The sequence below is a fragment of the Protopterus annectens genome, chromosome 4.part1 (assembly GCF_019279795.1).
Source record: "Protopterus annectens isolate FY-2018-M chromosome 4.part1, PAN1.0, whole genome shotgun sequence".
Lineage (NCBI taxonomy): Eukaryota > Metazoa > Chordata > Ceratodontiformes > Protopteridae > Protopterus > Protopterus annectens.
The window spans coordinates 835,997,598-836,022,033 of NC_056734.1; the positions used below are offsets into that span (position 1 = coordinate 835,997,598).

The following is a 24,436-nucleotide window of genomic DNA, read 5'->3' on the forward strand; positions in this document are numbered from 1 at the left end:
CAAGGACTCCCCACAAACAAGCTTGGAAAGTGGATGCTCTGTCCTTCAGCTGGAAAAACCTATCAGTTTATGCCTTTCCTCCTCTGCCTCTGTCTCCAAAGTACTACTAAAGATCAAACAAGACAAACCACAGACAATTTTGATTGCATCAGACTGGCCACATCAACACCCCCTGTTGCGCAGTGTGTCACTGTTGGCCCCATGGCACCTGACTCAGACTCCTACCCTATTGTCTCAGCAGGAGAACCAGATTCTGCACCCTCCACTTCATACACTGAACCTAGCAGTCTGGCTAATTACCTGATCTCTCCTTTATCATCCTTCAGCAAACCAGTGATGGATATCATTTTAGAGGCAAGGAGGCCTAGTACTAGAAAATCTTATGCTGAAAAATGGAAAAGATTCTGTGCCTGGAACCAGTCTCAAGGGATGAGCACGGCAGTGCCCAATTTACCTCAGATTTTACAATACTTAACTGAGATGCTTCACAAGGGCCTGTCTTTCTCCTCCATCAAAATTCACGCCTCAGCCATTTCAGCTCATTATAACACAGAACCTCCCCTCTTCTCTCATCCACTGCTTAAGCAGTTCCTCAGAGGGGCCAAAAATCTACGACCATCCAGGAGAGGCCCATCTCCAGCCTGGGACCTTAACTTTGTACTGGAAAAGCTCACCCTTCCTCATTTCGAGCCAGCTGCCACTGCAGATTTAAAATTCCTCTCTTGGAAAACAGCTTTCCTTTTAGCAATCACTTCAGCAAGAAGGGTATCTGAATTACAGGCCCTCATGGCAGTGGAGCCTTTCATCATCTTTCATGCGGACAGGGTGTCCTTCAGGACCAATCCCTCCTTCATGCCCAAGGTGGTATCCAGTGTGGCCCTTAATCAATCCATTCATTTGCCAACCTTCTTTCCTAACCCACAGAACAAAGGGGAATGGATACTGCACTCCTTAGAAGTGCACAGACAACTTAGATTCTATTTGGACAGGACTAAACCTCAAAAGAAATCTGACCAACTGCTGGTGGCTTTTGCTGCAGGGGCAAAGGGGAAGGCTATTTCAAAGCAAACCATTTCCAAATGGATAGGCAGTTGCATTCATTTCTGCTATAAGCACCATGGAAAACCTGTCCCACAGGGGATCAGACCCCACTCAACCAGGGCTGCATTTACCTCTACAGCCTTTCTCAGAGGTGTCCGTACCAGGGGCATCCTAGAAGCTGCTGTCTGAAGTTCAGTACATACTTTCACCAAACATTACCACCTACCAATTTTCTCTAAATCCAGAGCTGGCTTTGCCACTGCAGTCTTGCAGGGCTTTATCGCTGGTCCTAATGCTATCTAAATTCCTCCCCCCATCCTTAGCTTTGGGAATATACCCAAATGTGATGACTGCAACAGTGAAACACGAAGAACATAGTACAGTTGTGTACACTTACCATAAATGCAGATGTTCAAGTGTATTCACTGTTGCAGTCCTGGTTACCCTCCCTCCAGCCCCCTTTCTTCTTTGGGCTATACCTTTCCTCTACTCTACTATGCTCAAAAGCTTTTTAGTGTGTTTGATTTTTTGTTGGAGGTATAACCTTGTATATTTATAGATTTAATTGCTTCCCATTGGGGGGGGCACCTGACATCTGGGCAGGAAAAACTGACGTAATGGCGTCGGCTGCATGTTTTATACCCCTGACGACCTGAAGTCATGGAAGAAGGGACAGCAACTGACACAGGACCCAAGACTTTGTTAATCAGGCCGACTGAGGGCTACTGCAAGTAGATAACCCAAATGTGATGACTGCAACAGTGAATACACTTGAACATCTGCATTTATGGTAAGTGTACACAACTGTACTTTCCCTCTGTTGTAGTATTGGTGGCATAGGCAACATAAATATTTCCTTTACCAGTTGTGCTTCTGTCGTTTTAATTCATGTGTTAAGTGCATAATCTGCTACACTCGTGTAGTATATCTTACCAACATTTAGTTCATTGCTCACATTGGTCAAGTCTGCAAGCTAATAATAGTTTTAGTAGCCTTCCTGGCCCTTCCAACACCCAAACCTGCAGTTTAACTATGGTCTGCTGGGTCACCATCAAGGCTTTAGCTGTCTGTGCTACAGATCAGAAGCATTAACTTGCTGTTTTGATGTATTGTCTTTACAACAGTTTTACTGTTGTAGATGCTGTATAAAACTTTCTGCAAACTGCTATTTTAATTTACTTTTTTCAACAATTTTACTGCTATAGACATCTATGTTTATAGTGTCTTCTACAGTTAAGCATTATACACTTGAATGCTCATAGGAGTAAAACTGAAAAGAAATGCAATTAAAATTTTAACTTAATGTCCCAAATCTGTGGCATAGAGAGACAAAGCCTTGACTGAGACCCAGGTGACCCTACTTCAGTTAGAGGCTTGGGAACTTGGAGGCATCAAGTGGGGGAGACTGGGGTTGAGCAGTTGATGCCTACTCAGCCATCCTGGGGGACATAAGTGGTCTGATCCAAGTACAGTGCTGATACACCTGCAGTTAATGGCATGCAACATTGTGGGATGGGGTGATGGCAATGCTCGATGTTTAAAATGGGAACTTAATGTGAGCATCTGTCCTCTGAAACAGCTAGTGTGGCAACCAGAACCTTGAATGGAGGGAAGTTTTTTTTTTTATATATATATATTTTTGTTTTATTTTGTTTTATTTAACATTTGTTTACCGGGAAAGTCAGACTTGGAGCAAAGCAATTTTCCACAGAGGCCCAGGAAAAAAGCTCCAGACGCATGTCTTTGTAACGTGGGAGAAAACCAGAGCACCTGTAGGAAACCCACACAAACTCAGGGAAGATGTGCAGACTCCTCACAGAAGGCACCCCAGCCAAGAATCAAACTGGAGAACCTCTTGCTGTGAGACGACAATGCAAACTGCTGCACCACTGTGCCGTTAGGAGCATAAAACAAGAAAGCCCCGCATCACAGTGAATGACAACCCTCTCTCAGAATTTGACTCTTGCATCAGTTAGACTTGTGTGCTAAAAGGAGTTTCCTCTTCATCCAAGCAGGTGACGAGTGGACCTGACTATTGCCTTGAGGAAGACCAAACGGGTGTTTGAGATATGCAGGAGGATGCTAGGTACTTGTGGGGTGGGATCCAAAAAAATTCATTAAAAAAATTATTTTAACAATAATATACCACAGTATAAGTAGTTCTAGAAAGTGTGCTGCATTGTCTGTCTTTGTAAATGTTTCCTGTTAACTATTTGATAGGGTGATTGCACCAGTGTGAATGTATATACCTTTATTCAGTATGTTTTTATGTAATGTGAACCGACTCATTATGCTGTTGTGTATCATTTTCTGATACTGCACTGTCAAAGATGACACTAATGTTTAATGTACCTGTGTTAATTTACATTCTATCTTGTATTATGCTATACCAGTAGAGCTCCTCTTCCCAAGTCTCCATTGAAAAGGGGTTCCACACCCAGATGAACATTCCTGGACAACAAATGAAAATGCAATAATAGCACATAAGAGTCTTTTCTTCAGCATTTTAAAATGCCATTTATTTACTTTGCCCATCCTTTGTTTCCATAGGAACATTGGTATACATCCTATGTTGACCTTCTTCAGCGCTTCAGGCTCTGGAATGTGTCAAATGAGGTGATTAAACTAAGCACATGCAGTGCCATCAGTTGTTTGAACCAAGCATCCACCACACTGCATATCAACTGCAGCAACTGCAAACGACCAATGAGCAACAAAGGCTGGATTTGTGACAGGTAAGTCGCCGCCATGTACTGAACCATGAGCAAGACATGCTCTAAAAGATGTTTTGTCAGTCCATAGTAAAGTTTAATTCAGGTACTTAATATGTAGTCAAGTGTTATGAGATGCATTAATTATGTTGTGAAACGTCATGGAGTCAAATAAATTTAATGCTGAAAACTTTGTAATTACTTGCTTAACAACAGAGCTATAGCTGTCTCATCCGGCACTGCACCCCTCAGCAAAAAAAAAAAAAAAGGCAGGTCTTCAGTCCTAGTTTGTTGCTTTATTCTAGGACACATTCTGCACCTACACAAAACATTTGTGATATATCATACTCAGACTTGATAAAAAGATGAATAAATCATCTGCAAAGACCAAGACACTGACCTCACTTTTTGATCACATAGCCTTTAAGGTCATATCTTCAGTGTCACTCAGCTAAGGACTACAGATACATTGTGAGTAAGATAGGAGGTAATGGGTAGCCCTGCCTTGTTCCCCTTGTCAACACAAGGGACTCATAACGATACCTTTTGGCTTTCACCCTGACAATTGAACTTATAAAAAATCTGCCAGGTAAGGTTGATGATATTATCTGATGGACCATATTTCTCCAGAACCAGAAATAAGTAAAGCTTCTCCACCCAATCAGAGGCCTTCTCTGCATCTAGAAAAAGTACAAGTAACTGCTTTCTGAATGTCTTGCTTCGTAAAGCAAGAGCATGATTTTAATTGTGTTATGAATATCTGACATGATAAAAATAACTTAAATTGATGTATTGTTTCAACCCTGGATGCACAAGAATTACTGAAAGCATAGCTTCTCTCCATCTCACTGGAATACTAATCAAAATTATATTAAAATACACATGAAAAAGTATATTACAACATCTCTTCCCACCACTCCAAGTTGTACTGGAAACCTGTCTGGTCCAGGTGACTTCACTCATGAGTGCTATTTAAATATACTCTGCCAGTCCATCCTGGCCCAGAGACCTAGAAAGCAGTTCCAGTTGAGATAGAAAAAAGAGCTGTCAAATAATTGTCTTTTAGGAACCTCATCACTTAATACTGGAGTTGGATGTTGTCCTTTTTGTTCTTCCTCAACAAATGGGTTCAGATCCAGTTCTCGGATCTGACTTGTTCGCATACTCTAGACTGTGGATTCACACAGCTTCTCTCCATCTTACTGGAATACTGCTAGCAATCAAAATTATATTAAATTACACAACAAAAAGTATATTACAACATCTCTTCCTAACACTCCCATTTCATACATTTGTACTGGAAACCTGTCTGTTCCAGATGACTTCTCTTATGACTGCTGTTTAAACATACTTATCAGTTCATCCTGGCCCAGAGACCTAGAAAGGAGCTTCAGCTGAGATGCCAAGAGAGCTGTAAAATAATTGTCTTGTAGGAATCTCATCACTTAATACTGGAATCTGATGTTGTCCTTTTCATTCTTCCTCAATGAATGGGTTCAGATCCAATTCTTGGATCTGACTCATCTGCATACTTTAGACTTTGGATCCAACTCTTGAGCTTCTCCCTCTACCCACAATGCCTTTGTCCATATTCAATACCCTAGATTAAATTTGTTGCCATCGTGCTCAGATGTGGGTCCTTATCTTGAGTGATTTTTTCAGTTATTTGTAAGTGTTTTTAGTATCTTACTGAAATAATTTTTCTTTCCTACCTTTGCTTTTCAACCTCCCTCTAGTGTTATGCTGTAGATAGATGGTATTCTCTTTACCCTATAACACAGGGCATTTTCTTGATTACCATTGCATGTAATCTTTCTTTCTAATTAAAAAAAAAAAGTTTTCTTCTCGTATTCCTTTTAGTGCTTTTATAGCCTGAAAGCATAGCTTCTCTCCATCTCACTAGCTATGCTTTCAGTATCTAGATGCAGAGAAGGCCTCTGATTGGGTGGAGTGCTTTTATAGTAGCACTGTCAAAATATATCCTGTTATGGCTGCCAGACTGATAGGATTCAAGAAACGCACTTCTTGTGGGCATAAAAATCCCAAACCTGTTTGCCCACAAGGAGTGCATTTATTGTCTCAGAGCCACCCATCTGGAAACCAGCTGCAATATTTGTGCTGCCTTTAGTTTCAGGGCATTGACTGCCCAACGCAGCAAATTTATTTTAAAAGGACTTATTCCCGATGCTTCAACATCATCTTCTGGGGCTCAAACTCCTGACAAAACTATAAAATCTGCTCATTTGGAGCATAGAAACCTCTGCTGAAGTTCCTTAGGACTTTGTTGGAACAACCAACTAAAATTCAGAAATCCTCAGATTCAGTGTCCTTGGATCCAAAGGCCCAAGCATTGGATCCAAAACCACTGAATCACAAAGCATTGGATCCTATAATAATATCAGCCAGTCAGTCAGCTACTACATCGGAACCCAGACCTTTGGATCTAAAACCTGGCACCTCACAAAGAAAGTGCTCACCAGAGTTCATCCTGGATCTGATTTCTCCTACTCTGCACTCTTCTTTCATGCAGACTCCCAAGAAACATTCCAGGCCGCAGTCCACCACATCCTTCAGATGTTCATCTGAAGCAGATGTGGATAGGATGGTGCAAAAATTTCTCAGAGCTTAGATCCAGATGGGGGTCATACAGGCTCCATCCCCTATTGGATCCGTGAGTCTTCCAGTCACTTCTCATACAATTTTGTCTCCTTCTCTGATCCATCCCACAGTTTCGGAGCCCCAGGATCCAACAGCCCTGAGAGACCCTGAGTCAGATCTGAAGAAAATCACTTCTTTGACTCCAACAGTGTTGCTGACTATTTCCTCTCCTCTGACTTTGGATCAGAACATGTCCCAGAGCCAATGTGTCAGCATCACGGGATCTACTGCAATGTTACCTGATCCATCCTTGCCCCTCAGTGCTTCAACGCTGGACAACTTGGGTCCGGTTCCATCCTTGAGGCATGGATCTGGTAGGAGGCATGATCTACCTGTACTGGAAGTCTCTGCTCCAGTGCAGGTGACCACGGCTTCTCTGGGCCCATCTGCTTTTTAGGTTATGGAAAGGGCTTTTTCTCTTTCTAGAAAACTGGTTTCTCACCCCTTGGATCTACCCCCTATCCCCTCCTCGATTCTCAGCTCTGAGTCGATCTGGCCTATTCCATAGGGACAGCCAATTCCAACTAGCTTCCAGTCAGTTCCCGTGGAGGTATTCCTCCTCTCTTCAGATACCTCCCCTGGAGGAGATCCATCAGAAGAGAATGTGCAAGAGGAGGCAGATATATTCCCTTTTGGAATCTCTCAGGAAGGATACTGATTTCAATGAAGGAGAAGGGTCCCCCAGATCATCACCAGATAGCATCCTCTTTGGAGACATATTAGAGATCCTCAGAAAGGTGGTTTGTCTTCCGAAAACCCTTTTCTGGAGGAATCCTTTTTTTGGAAGCTTTCGGTTCTGGTCCATCTGCATCTTGGTTACAGTTCATCAGCTCCTTTCCCACCTATCTCTACACCCAGGGTCATTCTTTAAGCACTGGGGTCAATGGCAGCAGCAATCATCCTTCTGCCTTTAGCGTGTTTCTATATTCATGTGCTTTAATGGACATTAGTTGCTTAAACTTTGACAAACTGTATTTTTTCCAGTCAAGCTTACTCCGATTTGCAAACTTCATATCCAGTGGTGGATCCAATCAGATGGCATTTATCTAGGCTGACCTTTTGTTTTACCACCCCCAATGGCCACAGTGATTACGAATGACTCCCAGTTGGGGTGGGGTGGTTGGGCATTTCTTGGGAAGAATGGTCCAAGGCACGTGGTCCTCCCAAGAGACTAATTTACATATCAATGTACTGGAGATGAGAGCAGTCCTATTAGCATTGCAGGCATTCCAAGATGCTCTTCCTCTTGGGGCTATTGCATTTCAGACAGACAAACATGTCTGCTATCTGGTACATCAACAAGCGAGGAGGAACCCGATCTTACCCTTTTTACAGAGAGGCCATGAGAATGTGGCAGTGGGCGATCTCCTCAAATACCACTTTCTAGTTGCAATGCACATGCGAGAGAAAATTTGTATTAACAGACAAATTAAGCGGGTCCATTCTGATGCCTCATGAGTGGTCTCTCAAACAATATGTAGTGGAAAGATTTTTTGTTGTTGTGGCCAACCTTGCTTCCTCCTACGACAACAAATACAGCAGGTATTTTGCCCTGATCCTCCCTTGAGGGAGTCACAGGGAGATCTGTTCTCGTCCATGTTTGGCTGTCCGGTCTACTTTATGCATATCCTCCACTTCCCTTGATTCCCAAATTTCCACAGAAAGCAACCAGGTTGAAGAGCACAGTCATCCTCATTGTCCCCTACTGGCCTTGACAGGTATGGTTCTTCTTCCTTTGGTCTCATCTTCACTATCCTCCATGGATACTGGAATGAATATCAGATCTCCTCTCACACCCCTCAGGGTTGAGCCATCCCAATATCTAGACCCTCAAACTGACAGCATGATTTCTCTACTTCCATTAATTGTCAGACAGCCCAGGCTTTCTTCCCTACTACGTACCATTATATTATCCTTGCAGAAAGATTCCACCAAGAAAGCTTACAAGATCAAGTGGAAAAGAAATGTTGTTGTCCCTTTTTCTTCTCCTGTTTCTGCTGTCATTGAATTTTTGGCTGTCCTCTTTAAAGAAAGAGCTAGCATTATTATTAAACTGCAGTTGGCAGCCATTTCCAATTTTCTTACAGGATACATAAATTATTCTTTGGTTTCTTCCAAATTATGTAAAACATTTCTAAAAGATATTTTTCGCCTTAGACTACCAATAAAGGATCCTTCACCTCTCTGGGATCTGACTGTCATGCTAAAAGGTCTAACTAAAAAAAACTCCTTGAACCTTCAGCAAAAACTGACCTGCACTTTCTTTCATGGAAAACGGTTTTCTTAGTAGGTATTACTTCTACAAGAAGGATTTCTGAACTCCAGGCTCTTTTATAAAAGACTCCTTTATTTTCTTTCATGATAGGGTTATTTTACAAATAAACCCTTCTTTTTTGATTATATAGATGTGTGCACTACATTTAGTTCTCTCATTTTAACTTTTCCAGGCATCCTTGTCCTCCTGTTGTGTCAGTATATCATAGTTTATTTTTACCACCTTGGCTAACGCAAAACACAGTCTCTGAATTTCTGCATATGGTGGAAGATCATGTTAAACCTCCACAGTCTGAGGAGAGAAATGTGTCCAGTGTCAAATCAAATACATGGGCATGCATTTCAACTTGTACCTCTAGAGTTATGGACAAAGCAAAAAATAATGAAGGAAAAGGAAATTAGGGACACTTTTTAAATGTAGGTGCTATTAACTTAAATGAAGCTTCTCAAAATAATTTCCAGTTTTAGCAGGAATGGTGCAAAAGTCTGAGAATAAATTTGGGGCGTCCCACCAAAATCTGGACAGTTGAGAGGTATACAGGGCAAAGTCAAAGAAAAGAATCAGTCTTAATCTTATCTTATTGACAAGCTACTGTTATCGGCTCTTGAGTAAGTGTGATACATGTGAGAAGTTAGCAGCTAATTCTACTAAACCAATTAATTTACAATAAAGAGTTGAAAAATCTGCCAAATCTAGGCAGTATATTCATTTCCTGGACACCTTGCAACTTCTCTTTGGCATGTACCAAGTTGCAGTCACATACCCTCATTATCACCACCTCCCATAAAGCCAAAACTAGTCCCATTGAGTGCATCATGTCATCACAACCTAACCCCAGAAAATTGTAATTACAAGATGTAGTAATGGGCCCAGAGCTTTAATAACTAAAAATCTTCCATATCTGTCTGCAGTGCTCCCACTACCTACCACGATTGCAGCCCTTCCCACACACTCCTTCCCAAGAACAAAAACACTAATAAAGCCAGAACATAGTTTTTGATACTTCTGAGGGACTAGGTGGGTTTGCTGCAGACAAACCAGATGTGGCACATGTTGATTTATCAAAGCAAATAAAGTTCTCTTAATCAGAACCTTCCTATTTCAAAATACATCAAAACCTAGACCTGAGATGGTTTCTATACTTATTTTCCTTAGTAGTATCCTTTGAACCAGTGTTTTTTACTTCTTCACCAAAAATTTTATAGCCACTATAAGGGATGATATTAATTTTCCTTGTTGAAGATACACATATCAAATCTTGCAAATACTCACTAAAGATGTAAAAAAGAGCAGCTGACCCATAAAACACATCACAAATCCTAACAGTAATAAACTGTAATAACTGATCTGAAGTTGTTGTTTTCATTTGATCTTCAACCTGTGGGAATACGGATCAGGTATGGATCTGACTCAGCCGTATTTTCCAGCATTGGATCCGAGCTCCTCCCCTACCCATAATGCCCCTGTCTCCCTGCGTCTCCCAGATCTCATTTGCCACACGTCTAGTCAGCATCGTGGTCTGTTTGCTCCAAGTTTCTGGTAAGTGAAACTAATATTTTTTTCTGGCCTTTTTCTTCTCTCTTCAACCTCGTTCTCTCTTCTAACTGGTTTAGCCTTTTACCTCTAGTTTTATACCCTACCCTTCCTTGCGCTCAGGCGTCAGTCCTGTAATCAAAAAAAAAAAGGCCCCTTTCTTTCCCCTTTCCCTAGTGTATAAGTGTGTGTGTGTTGTTCATTGCCATGGCTAAGACCCCCAAGCCAGGTTTTTGGAAGTGCACAGAGTGTGGCCATAAGCTCTCCCCCCTTTAGATGGCCACACTCTGTGTGTTGTTTGTCTGGCAGTCCCCTACCTAGACACCTGCTGTTCGATTTGCCTGGGCTTCAACACCCGTGCATTGATCGACAGGAGGAACAAATTGATCTTGAAAGGCCTCCTTCCTCCAAGGCCTCTGCTTCTACATCTGCTTCTTCCTCTACCCTGGCCTCTGACACTAAACCTCTTGCCAAGAGGGATGAGGACAGGGAGAAGCACTGACATAAAGAGCAGGATAGGCTCAGGAAGTGGTCTTCCAACTGCGCGTCCTCTACCAAGCCCCCAGCTAAGTCTCGCCAGGATCCCATCGGCTCCAGTTGCCACACTCCTCACCAGAGCCAGAGATCTCTCGGGGCACATCCCTTTTATCGGCCTCTCCCCCACACCTCTCTAATCCCATAACTGTGGCTTACTCCATCTGGTCCAGCCGCAGTCTTTTTGATGCTGAGGTGGACAGGATGATGTGGAAATTCATCCGGACCCAGATCCGGATGGGAGTCTTGCCTGCTCCCTCCCCCTCCAGGGCTGGGAGCATGCAGTCTGCCTTTCTTCCCATTGCTCCTTCTCTGATCCAACCTCTGGCTTTGGAGTCCCCTTCTCCGTGTCAAGGGGTCTGCGCCAATGGTACCAGGTACCTCAACTCTGACCATTGTTCTGTGTGTTTTGGTTCCGACTAGTTCGGAGCTGTAGCCCCGGTGCTGGATCTGAAGGGATGGCATTGGCTTCGAGGTTTTCAGAGTCAGCCCTTCCACTCGGAGTCTCGGTGTCCAGAGGCTGTGATCTGACTCCCCCGTCAACTCTGAGGGTTACAGATCCGGCATTTGTCCCAGCTTCCAGGATTCATTCTCCCCTCTGCTTTTGACGTGGTGGAGAGGGTTCTTCTTGGCTCCTTTGAGACCCTTGATGTTATCGTCCTCTGAGTCTGTCCTGGCTGCCTCTCTTTCTGGTCCAGATTCTGCCATCCTGCCTCCTCAGGGACAGCGTGTTGCCTCTTCACCCCAGGGAGTTCCCCCCGGGAATGGCCACAGGTTTCCAAGTCCTCCCCAAAGACCCCCCCCCCCCTCGAGGAGCTTCCTCGGAAACTTCTATGTAAAAGAAGGCACTTGAACTCAACACTGGAGTCCCTCACAGAAGACATTGACTTAGAGGAAGGGGAGGGTCCCCCCGGTCACCCCCGGATTATATCTCCTTTGGAGACATCATGGAAATCCTATGCCAACCTGGGGGGTGGTCTGTCAAAAAACCCAACCCAGATGAGTCAGTGTTCCTGTAGGTGTTTGGCATAGGACCCTCTACCTCCTGAGTGTCCCCTCCTGTGGATCCGCTTGTGAATTTGATTTCGTCTTGGGCATGGAAGGAACCAGACAAGGTGGAGCCCATCCCCAAGTGCCCTGATAAGATTCTAAGTACACCTTCTGACAAACAGCATTGGTCTAAGGGATCCCTGGTTGATGGCATGGTGGTTGCAGCAGCCACCAAGAACTTGCTCAGGAGAGCTCTGTGGTCCATCCACCAGACCAAGAGTTCCAGGCCATCGACCTTTTGGGAAACAGGTTTACGCTTCAGCCACATTTGCCATGCATGTGCTGAACTGCATGGCACATGTGATCAGACTTCAGCAGAATCTGGTCAAAGCAGTCGCTGAGTCTGCCCCAGGGTCAATGTCGGCAGAAGAGAAGCTTTTCTCCTCCCATATGGCCACCCTCACTTCCATTTCCAACACCTCTATGAGGCTGCTGTCACATGTTACCGAAGGTGCCTCTAGGGAGGCCGGCACAGGCGTTACCATTAGGCCTCATGCTTGGCTCCGGCTTTGTACATTCTCTGAGGCCTTCAAGGTGTGTTTTACAAATGCCCCTTATGATGCTTCCACTGTTTTTTGGAAAAATGGTTCAAGACACTTTAGTCCAGAGCAAGAAAGATGGGAAGACTTTGTCTGCCTTTGGGATCCTCTTCTCAACCTCACAACAATCCTTTTCCCGGAATCAGCGGAGGGTGAAGAAGATGTGGTTCCAGAAGTCTCAGGGCTATTCACATGATGCTCAGGACTTGCCCTCACCCAGAGGCAGAGGGGGATATGACAGATGCCGTTCTCGCGGCAGAAGGGGTCCGAGGAACCAGAGGTCTTGGAATGCCTTCCTGGACAAGCTCGCGCAGCAGCCCTAAAGGGTTGCCTGACTGCTCCTCTGGAGGCAGTCAGGGGATGTCTCTCGCTGCACCCAACAGCATGGGAGTCTATCACAGATGGTCATTGGGTGTTGTAAATCATAACCAGAGGATACTCTGTTCCCTTCATTCGAACACCAGTTCTGCCCCAACACCTTCCGGACGTTCCACCCTTGCAGCAGGAGGAAGCAGCAGTTGAAATCTCCAAGCTGCTCGAAGAACGAGTCATCCAGCCACTTCCTCCCTGACCAGTCTGGACCAGGCATCTATTCCAGGTTCTTTTTAGTGCCAAAGACGAAGGGAGACTTAAGACCCATCCTGGATCTTTCAACCCTAAATCTGTCAGTTGTCAAGACAAAATTATGGATGGTCACTCTGCAATCCATTCTGCCCTTCCTGCAGAGGAACAACTGGATGTGCTCAGTGGACCACCAGGACACGTGCTACCACATCAAAATGGACAGGCGTTCTTGGAGGTTCCTCCGCTTATGGCTGGGGTCCAATCATTAGCAGTTTAGAGCGCTACCCTTTGGTCTCACCACCACCCCCAAGGTGTTCACCAAAGTGATGGTAGTAGTGGCTACTCACTTGCGGCTGCAGGAGTTCCAGGTCTTCCCCTACCTGGATGATTGGCTCCTTTGCATTCCCTCCAGGCATCGCCTCTGTCAAGCTAGGGATTACCTTCTCCAGACCGCCCACCAGCTGGGCATAACCATAAATCTCAACAAGTCACTGTTAACTCCAATTGAAGTTCTAGACTTCATTGGGGCTCATTTACATACCATTCAGAGGAAGATTTTTCTAACTCTGGACAGACTTCAATCCTTTAGACATCATGTACTGTACATTATTCAGATCCATTCTCCTCCTGCAGAGTCGGTGCTTTGGGAGTTGGGGTCCATGGCGGCCACGATCACTCTGATCCCCACAGCTCGCCTACATATGAAGGTTCTCCAATAGACCCTAGCAGTTCAATTGTCCTTGCTAGATCTGCCGTTATCTCATCCAGTTCCGTTATCTCATCCAGTTCATTTGTCTCAGGCCTGCAGGAATTCGCTTTTCTGGTGGCTTCAATCCATAGATCTCTTTCTGGGTTGTTCATTTATCCTTCCCACACCGATGACCACTGTGACCACAGATGCCTCCCTACTCGGGTGGGGGGGGGGGGCATTGCATGGGAAGGACATTCCAGTGCACATTGTCTTCCCTGGAGACCCATCTGCATATCAGGGTTCTGGAGATGAGGGCAGTGCTGTTGACGTTACAAGCTATTCATGTCAAGAGGAGGATTGCCATCCAGACAGACAACATGTCTGTAGTCTGGTACACCAACAAACAGGGGGAGCTAGGTCTTTTACCCCCTTTGTCACAAAGCCATGTGATCGTGAGAGTGGGCAATCTCTACCAGCCATTTTCTGGTGGGAATGTACATTCCGGGGAGGTCCAAAATCCTGGAAGACAGACTCAGCAGATCTATTCTGATGCTTTACGAATGGTCTCTGAAACCTTCAGTAGCAGAATAGATCTTTCTAAAGTGAGGTTAGCCTTGCTGCAATCTCTTCGCCTCTCTTTCCAACGCGAAGTGCAGCAAGATTTTCACTCTGTACCCACCCCCCCGGGGATCCTCCAGGGGCACTCTAGTTCATGCTTGGCCCTCCAGTCATACTCTGTCTAATTTGGTTTTGTCAAGAGCCTGATAGACTTCTTTGAGGAGGTCAGAGTAGGTCACCAAAGCAATGGATGAAGGCAAAACAATTTACACTAGCTGTCATGATCTGACCAAGGCATTTGACACAATACCCCACTCGGGCATTGTTGGTAAATTCAAGAGGTTAGTTATAAACCCTTATGTCACCCGGTGGATAGTCAGCTATCTCACAGACAGGACTCAGAAAGTTAGAAATGGGGAGTCCACCTTTACAAAGAGGCCAGTCACAAGCAGAATCTCTCGGGCATCGGTCGTGGGACAGCTCTTTTTTAGTATTTACTTTGAAATCAAGGCCAATGTCAAGGGCCTCTGGCTGACCAAATTTGCAAATTATTGCAAATTATGAGCAGTCGTAGAATCTCCCACCATCACTAATGATGTCATTCTATTCTCATATTGCAGTATTTATAACCTTTGGGCTAGCCTCTGCCTAGCGACCTGAACATCCGGCCAGTATACAAAGGCTTTAGTTACTGCAAGGTACGTAGGACATCTGATGTTGGGCCATAGGGTGCATGGGCCATAAAAGTGACATCTGCACTTACCTTCCTCAGAACTTCTCTGCCACCAGTCGAACGTCAGCTCATCCTGTCATCTCTGCCATCAGATCCTGTGATTTAAAGATAAGTACCTCATTGGGGCCTTTTTCTTGTTCTTTTTGTGGTCACTGCATGCCTACTCAGGTTCATATCATCCAGAAAAGGAAAGTGCAGGTGTGGACATCAGATCTCACATAAGGACACCCATGACCTGTGTCTGTTCTGCCTAGGGCCCAACTACTACACAAGTCATGTGTAATTTGTCAGGCCTTTGTCCCAAAGACTCTTTGCAGTCATCTGCACACCCTTAATATCTATCTAGAGAACCAATGCCTCCGTCTCGCTGTTGTGATGGAAGGGCTGTCCGGCCATACCGTCGAGCCACCGAAAAAGAAGGCCAAAGTTACCAGGCCTGAACCTACTGCTGAACATCTTCCACCCGATGTTCCACCTGTGGCCGAGGTACTCCTAGAGGAATGTTCAGAACCAGCAGAGTCTGAAAGCATGTCCATTGAGGTAATGCATACATCTGATACCAAAAATGAGGGGAAACCTCTGCTCACTGCAGGCATCCAGAGTGGTCCTTCCAACATTAGTGAAGCTTTTGAACCTAGGCCCTCCTTAGGGCATACACCCTCCAGGCCTGTTTCTTCTTTAAAAAAGAAACAGAAGACCAAAAATGTGACTTCACCTCCTGAGAGCTTGCCTGATTTGCAAGCTTTCTCTCAGTGTTTATTTAATGCCTTTATGGCTCTTAGGCCTTCCATGGCTGCTTCTCCGGCTGCCCCTCCTGTTATTAGCCCTAGGCCTCTGACTGTAGAACCTCTTACAGTAGAGGCCAAAGACTCTTCAGATTCTTTTTCAGAGGATTCTCTGTCGTATGCTTCACAAATGCCTTCCCCAATAGGATATGCCTCCCCAGAGGAGGACTCTGCTGAGGTGAATTCCCCTGTGGAGAACCTTACCTTTGGAGAAACCATCTTTCGGATGAGACAGTTTTTAAATGGGACTCCACAGAAATGTCTGAAGTCCAAAAGAGGTATTATGAACCTCCTACAAATGGATAACCCTTCACCTTCTGCCATTCCACCAGTCCTACCAGCCTTCTTAGACACATTTTCTGCAGCTTCTAAAAATCCTGAATCCCAACCCCCTGCTCCTAGAAGGCCTGACAGATTTCATAAGGCCTCAGAATGGGTGAAATTTCTAATAAAAGGCCTTGTTGCAGATCTTGGTACCACAGCTGTCTCTGCAGACAAACCCTCCAGACTGCTACCCTCTACCTTTGTCCTTCATAATGTTAAGGACAGTAAGACTATGGAGAGACTTGGCAAGAAGGTGTACACATCTGCCACTTTGGAATTTAGGGCCATCAACTACCAGACCCAATGTGTCTAAGTATTCCCTTGCCCTTTTCACTCAGGCTTCAAAGCTCTTGGATGATCTCCCTGATTTGCCTACAAAGTCACACATCTCTAACCTGATCTCCTTGCCCTCACAAGTGACAAGACACTCAATCAAATGCAGTTATGATGCTGCAGAGGCCTCGGCCAGATCTGAAGCTTTTGCCTCAGTGCTAACAAGGTGCTGTTGGTTGAGGCTCCAATCCCTACCAGACAATGTCGGGGCTAAACTTCTAGGTACTCCCCTGGACAATGCTGCCTTGTTTGGGGCCCAAGTGGCAGAATCTTTCAAAATCCTTCAACAGAAGGGGAACGAACTACAGGACTTGAAACATTTATTTGTGTCACCTATTCCTAAATTCCATAGACGTTATCCTACTAAGACCCACTTCATTAGAAAACATTCTGCTTCTCCTACTAGGGGCAAAAAGAGTTCCAGAAAGCAGCAGCCACCTTCCAGGCCTGCTCAGGCACCAACCCAGAAACCTCAGTTTCAGTCTGTGACTACCTGCCTCCTCCTCCTCCCCCTCCAGATCCTATACCCCTTTCCCAGAGACTCTCTCACTGTCTCCCTTTCTGGAAAAGCATTCCATCAGACAAGTGGATCTAGTCGGTCATAGAAGAAGGTTACTTCATGACTTGGGCCATTCCCTCCAATCTTAAGAAGCATCCCACAGCCACCAAAAAACCATCTGCCCCGTGTTCCAACCAGTCTTGGACAACTTTCTCTCTCAAGGGATTATCCAACCAGTCCCTGTGCCAAAAAAGGTAAGGGGCTTTTACTCCAGACTTTTCCTGGTCCCAAGAAAGGACAGCCCATGGAGACTCATCCTGAATGTCTCTCACCTCAACCTTTTTCTTCAAGTAGTCACCTTCCACATGCTCACGCATCAGACTCTATTTCCACTGCTAATGCTTCAGACATTTTTGGCCACCTTGGACATCAAAAATGCCTACCTGCATATCCCCATCCGACCCAAATACAGAAAGTACTTATGCTTGACTTGTGGGTTCCTCACATTTTCAGTTCTCTACTTTACCCTTTGGACTATCTACTGTTCCAGGGGTATTCACCAAGTGTCTGGCTCCAGTGGTAGCCTATTTCAGGGTCCTAGAGACACAGATTTTCCCATATCTGGACGACCTCCTGATCCAGGCAGATTAACAGTACCCTCCAGAACCATCTCCAGGCAGTCATTTCTGTTCTTCATTCTCTTGGTTTTCACCATCAACTTCCCCAAATCCAGCCTAAACCCCTCCCAGGACCAAGTTTTCCTGGGGTGCAGAATCATGACAGATGGTATGATGGCATTCCTCCCATCCCAAAAGCCTGAAGGAATACCTGTTGTCTGTCATCCACACACCTGCAATGATAGCAAGAGAATACCTCAGCCTCTTAGGGTATATAGCTTCTACAGTCCCCATGCTGTCACTGGCAAGACTCCATATGAGGAAGCTTCAGTGGTACCTGAGGTCCACATGGACCCAACACTCCCACCCCTTGGACCACACCATTCCCTTCCTACCATGCCTAAGGAAGGAGATTCTTTGGTGGATGGATCAAGTTTCTCTGAACCCAGGACTTCCCTTGCAGCCCTTAACTACTGTCCAGGAAATGTTCACAGATGCTTTGGACCTGGGTTGGAGAGCTGCTTTGGGCAGCTTGAAGGTGCAAGGCACATGGATAGGCCCCTTAAAGAGGGAGCACATCAACATCTGAGAGATGAGGGCTCTCATCTTTGCATTGAGGGCCTTCCTAAATATTCTGAAGCAAGGACCCTTGAAGTTTTTTACAGACAACATTACTGTTTGGTTTGTGAAAAAACAGGGGGGAACAAGATCATACTTGCTATGTAAACTTGTACTTCAGGCCTGGGAATTGGTGATCCAGCATGGAGTCATTCTAGGCTGTTTATATCCCCTCAGCTCAGAACACTCAGGCAGACATCTTGAGCAGGTCCATGTCACAATCCCATGAATGAATGCTACGCAGGGATGCATTTCTGGACATAGTCCACAGGTGGGGGTATGCCACAAGTAGATGTGTTTGCCTCCCCTCTGAACAGACAACTTCCACAGTTTTGTAACAGGGCACCCAGCCCCCTAGTGAGGGTGATGGACACCTTCTCTATCTCATGGAAGGGGATGTTTCTGTAAGCAGTCCCCCCTTCCCTCTCTTACAAAAAGTCATAATGAAAATTCAGTAGGACAAACCAAAAATGTTGTTTGTGACTCCCTTTTGGCCAAGACAGCACTGGTTTCCCCTCCTTCTGGATTTAGCCAAGGGCACAGAGTGGACCAATTCACACAAGACAAGGGATCCCTAATTCAACCCCACTTGGAATGTCTGAGCCTAACTTTGTAGGTGATAAGAGTTTTGATCCCTTTCAGACACCTTTACTCTGAGGACATGCTATAAATGTCTTGCAGGAGGCCAGGAAACCTAATACTAGGAGATTCTATCTGGAAAATGTTCTCCATTTGGTGTCTAAAAAGACAGCTAGACCCATTTCAAGGAGACGTCCCCTTAGTGCTGTCTTATCTATGTGAATTGTTGCAGGCAGGGTTGGCATATTCCTCTAAGACCCACCTTGCTGCTATTTCTGCTGGTCTGCCTCTTGACCTTCCACTTATTTCTAGACTTCAAGTGAAGTTATTCCTGAAAGGAGTTCTACACCTCAGGCCCCCCAGGAGGCCAGTTCCACCACCCTTGGACCTGAACTATGTGTTAGAGTAGCTCACCGTTTCCCCATTTGAGCCAGAAGCTACAGCCTGTCTAAAGTATTGCACTTGGAAAACTGTGCTTTTGCTGGCCCTGACATCAGCCAGGAGAGTGTCGAGCTCCAGGCCCTCATGGTCACCCCACCCTTTTTAATCTTCCACAAGGATAGGGTAACCCTATGAAGTAACCCGTCCTTTATGCCTACGGTGATCAATGAGTTGTCCCTGAACCAATCTATCCAGCTTCCCACCTTTTTTCCACAATCCCAAAAGTACATTGAGAGAGTCCTACATTCCCTTGATGTTCACAGGCAACTAAGATTCTACCTAGACAAGACCATATCCCTTAGGAGATCAGAGTGACTATTTGTCTCCTTTCACCTCAGTGCTCTTGGAAAAGCTGTGACAAAGCAGACTGTTTCTACCTGGATCTCCAAAGCCTTCTCCTTTTGTTATACCTACCATGGCAAACACCTGGACTCTAACATAAAAGCCCATTCTACTAGGGCCATGGCCTCCTCTGGCGCATTTTTCCCGGGGCTGAACACTGCTTCTATTCTAGAAGCAGCTACCTGGACATCTGTCCATACTTTCACCAAACACTACAAACTGCACCACATCTCCAGATGTAGAGCAAGTTTTGCTAGGGCGGTCATGCATGGATTTTTGGAAAATGGTTCCAAATCACCCTGTTCTTCTTCCCTTTGAGCTATGGCACTCACCCAAAGGTTATGAATACTGCAACATGAGAATAGAAGGACATAGAATAGTTATTTATTTATTTGCAGTTTGTTTGCCAGGATGGTCCATTGGACCACGAGGAACCTTTTTTCAATGGAGTCCTGGGGAGAAAAGCTCCAGAAAAATACAAAATACACATTCAAATGCTAGAAGTTACAAGATTACAAATTAGAATAATTACAAGATATGAGAGAATTTGAAAAATACATAGTAACAAGTTGCAATAAATTGGCATTTGAAGGAGCTAATTAGTAATAAATTGTAGTTCTTGTAAAATATGATAGTTCCTACAGCTATTGCTAGGAGTTATAAGACTATAGGAGGTTATTTACAGATGTATTAGCTTGTGGGGAGTAACTATGGTCAAGGAAGCTATGTAGGATGGGAGCAAGAGCATTCCCATTGTGAAGTTAGGTATGAGTGAAGTAAAGTTTTGAAGGCAGAGAGACTGTTAGTTGTGTAAAATCTTACCATAACCAATGCCCTATCAACAATTAGAATGTCCACAAAGGTTACTCATTAAAATATCAGGGAGTAAGTAGCATGTCCTGTGCAGACCACATCATGACAGGAGATCTATGCCTGCCATACAGGCATAGTCAGAGACCCACCATGATGGATCTTATCCACAAAACAGATAACACCAGAATTACCCATTTTAAAGACTTGACATACATATGACCTGCTGGAGAGATGGGTATGTATCACAGAGACTACCCCTTCTCTGGAACAGGCTCTCCATGCATGTGAAGCAAAGTTCCTCCCTAACCCATTTCAAGCGTTCCTTGGACAGTTGAATACGGAACAGGAAATGTATCCCTAGTTTGGCATCTGTGTCTGTTATGGACACATGTAGTCTGTAAATGATTCATCCCCCATGCCTCTGCTTTTAAATATTTCATCTTCCAAGCACCTGCTTACACTTATTAAGGGTACTAGAACTTGTCAGAGATTTAGGTTGTATAGCTAGGCTTAAAAAGGCAGTTGTGGTTTAGTCTAGTACACACCTATGAATATATCAATTGTGTATGCCATTCCATTCAGTCCAATGACCTGTTCCAGCCAAACCACTTCTGAAAGTAGATTAACTGAATAAGAAGTGGATCCTTAAAAAAATGATTTGGGGTCCTTTTTCAATGCCTTCCTTCTTCCTTCCTACCTTTCTACTTCTGAACTATGAGACCTCACTATATAAGAAGCCTGACTGAAACCCCCCCCCCCCCCAAAAAAAATTCTAGGTCTGCGATGTTTTGCTCTGTGGTCTGCTAAGGCCTTGGAAAGTCTTTTCATCAGATTCATATTCTCTCTATTTCCATTAAACCATTTCATAGTAGCTCGAAAGATGTCATTGTCGGGCCTTTCCCCAAAATCCCCCGCCTCATTTTTATTATTGATTTTTAGAGGACTCCTTTTCATGTTTCTAGTCTTGGTAAAACTAAAAAAAATGCAGTTGAGAATCATTGTTTTGCTTAAAAAACTCAGATTACTTTACAGACTTGAGGTGGCTTCTGGACTGGTAGAAGCATGACAACTCACCAAAAGCCTACACAATTCTGCAAATTTTGTTGGGTGTAGCATGAAGGGAAAATGGGTCTTCAAAGAAGCTGCTGCGATTTAAAAGCCATATTCAGCTTGAGCTGAAATGACTCTTTCCAAATGCATTTGTACCACAATTACTTGCATGAAAACACAGTTCAGATACCACAGAAATAGTTGATGAGCCTATGTTCAAAATCTCCTACAGTCAACAAGATGGAGTCTTGATAACATGTGAAGGCAATGAACTGTCAAAAACGCATGCATTTGGAACAGTATATTGCAAGCATATATGCTGCAGGAAAACCCCATAAAGACTTAAAAAGTAAAAAGTCATGGGCTGTCATAACAAATGTAGCTGAAAGACTGGTATGTCCTTAAGGGCTTATATGCATATATCCTATGGGCCTCCAGTACAGGAGGTTAAAGGTATTACACAGTGAAGACTGCAGCTTGGCTGGGCCATTTTAGCAGTTTTTTACTGAATGATTTGTCTGTGTTTTTTTATATATGTGGGTATGTACATATACATATAAAAAAAAAGTAAATATATGCGCAGATTATATATATGTATATATATATATATATATATATATATATATCTATGTGTGTGTGTGTGTATGTAAAATATATTTATATAGATGTATGTAGATATAGATATATAAACATTTTATAAATATATTTATATATGTGTAGGAGGGACTAGAGTGAGTCAAAATTTGGATATTCAGACGGTGTACAGTCAGCCACTTTGTCAGATTGGCAGTCCCCATGGTAGAGGGATTTGTCCCTTCCCCAGGGATCATGCAATCTTGGAGTAAGTATATATAATTAGCATGTGATTTAACATGCATTTGATGGTTGGGCTAGGTTCCTTCACTGGTTTCCTTGACCACAAGCCTAGTAAATACTTATGAACTTGTGATCCTAGACTTACAAAGTGTGTGTGTGTGTTTGTATAGGAAATTATATGCAGTATGCACAGAGTTTTACGATAAACAGATTGAAAAGTACAGATGGGAAAATTTCTAGTTTAAAATTGTGAATATAGCATTATTAATGGGGGGTAGAGTGTGCAAAATAGAGAATGACAAAGTTGTGAACAGTTCATTGGCTTAGATTGATCAGTCAGGCTTTGAACTGGAGCCTGAAATTATTATAGTTGTTTAGGGCCTTTTAGGTTTTTAAGAATTGATTGCCAAAGCTTGAGATCAAAGAGAAAAAAATGTGGCCAATGCTTTGTAGTTTGAATCTGGAGATTTGTTGGATAGGACTGAAACGTGAACAACTTTTGATGTTATGTTGTATTGGGGTGTTGTAGTAATGAGTTTGGCTGAAAGGGGTGTAAAGATGTTGGTACAACAGTTTGAATAGACAAGTAAAATGTCATCTCTTAAATAGGAAGCCAGTTTGCTTTCAGATAGTGTGACAGAGGTATTTTTACCTTGGAAATTAGTGATGAAACTGCAGGTTTTGTTAGTAGTAGATTGAGAAGTTGTCTTTTTTTTTTTTTTTATTGGAGACTGCAGCTTTTAAGGGAAGGTCATACTCTATTTGGATAGAAATGATACTTTATCCTATGGAGAATCCAGGTGATGGGGACAGGGAGTTGAAAATCCTATGGACCCAGAATAAGTACATGGTTCATGTTAGTTCTGATTTTGTTGATGTCAAGTTGATGTTCAGTAATTGGGCAAGCCCAACTCCTAGGTATTTGATGGAAGTGGTGGTTTCTGTTTCATTATTGTTTTGACCTTTAATGTCTAAGGTTCTGGGAGGTTTTCAGAACCAAAAAGTACGATTTTATTTGTATTGAGATTAGTTTTCGTGGGATTAAGAAGAAGTAATTTGTCAGTGTTAATTCAGCAGGTGAGAATGAGATTGTCTTGGAGCAGTCTCTGTAGTTCTGAGTGAGATGAGCTGAATTTGAATATGATTATGTTGTCAGTATATAACGAGTGGAAGTTAAAGTAGGTCTGTTGGCATATTATTGTTGAAGATGGAAAAAAGTAATGGAACAAGGATGAATCTTTGGGGAACATTTTTTTTAACTTGAGCTTCTAGGGATATGGAGGACTTGATTATCACCTTTAAGGATCTGTTGGAATGGAAGTCTTTGAAAAAGGTTCAGGCTTGTGAACTACTTTGAGTTCTATCATAGGTTTAAGAAGGATGCTATGGTTATTCAAGTCAAATGCCTGAGTGACATCAACAAAAAAAATTCATCAGTAAAGGTTCAGAGAGCTATCATAGTACTACCACTGGGCCAGAGTCCTTGTTGCTTTTGAGAGAGTATGTGGTCACATTACTAAGTTCTTTGCTTCTAACTCTGAAGAGAATGCTTCCAGCAGAAATGTAAACACTAGAATTCATGCTTTGAAAGTAGGTGATCCGACATCTAATGTAATTGAGTCAGTTGTGTGTCACTTTGTAACAACCAAGGCAAAAAATGTATTATATTTTAGATGGAGGGGTGATGTAAGCGCTCTTAGATTTTGGAAACATGATTTCCATTGTCAGACTTTCTCTAGCTTTAAGCATAAAATTTGTAACAGTCAGAAAGCAGAGATGATGGAATTCATAGTGACAGCAAAGAGTATCCAGTTACAAACGCAGAAATTCAGATCTTTCTAGAAAATTGATTGTATTGTCCTTTTTCTTTGATTCAACAGATGGGTCTCTGATCATCTTGATCTGGTCTCTGCACTTCAAAATGTGTGGATTCAGGGCTCTGACTTCTCCCCTACCCATAACTTCTCTCTTCCCCTCCCAAAAATCCTCAGATCTCTTTTACCACCTGATCAAAAGGTCATGAATTTCCAAGAGCTCTGACGATCTCTCATTTTTAAAATGTCTAGCAAAATTTCTCTTATTTCTGTACTTTTTCACTTAGGATAGCCTTCTTCCCAGCTAATTGTCTTCTTTGTTTAAGTGCTTAAACACTCTTGGGCTTAACTTTTCAATTCTTGTTAAATGAAAACAAAAATTGTTATACCATCCATCTTATTGTAAGACTGTTTAGTCTGGTTAGCTTCTTTAGAGTTCATTTAGAGTGGTGTTCTTTCCTTTTTTCTACAGATGTTTCTGATAAAAGTTTTAAAAGATGCTCCAACTGTGGCCATAA

General features: G+C 43.5%; 1 protein-coding gene across 1 annotated transcript in view; it reads left to right on the forward strand.

Annotated features, from left to right (window-relative positions):
- WDR24 (WD repeat domain 24) overlaps positions 1-24,436 on the forward strand; it is a 640,974-nt gene that overhangs the window by 585,842 nt on the left and 30,696 nt on the right. The window contains exon 9 of the mRNA XM_044070612.1: positions 3,592-3,776. Within this exon, the coding sequence (XP_043926547.1) occupies positions 3,592-3,776 (185 nt within the window). The remainder of the gene's footprint in view (positions 1-3,591; positions 3,777-24,436) is intronic.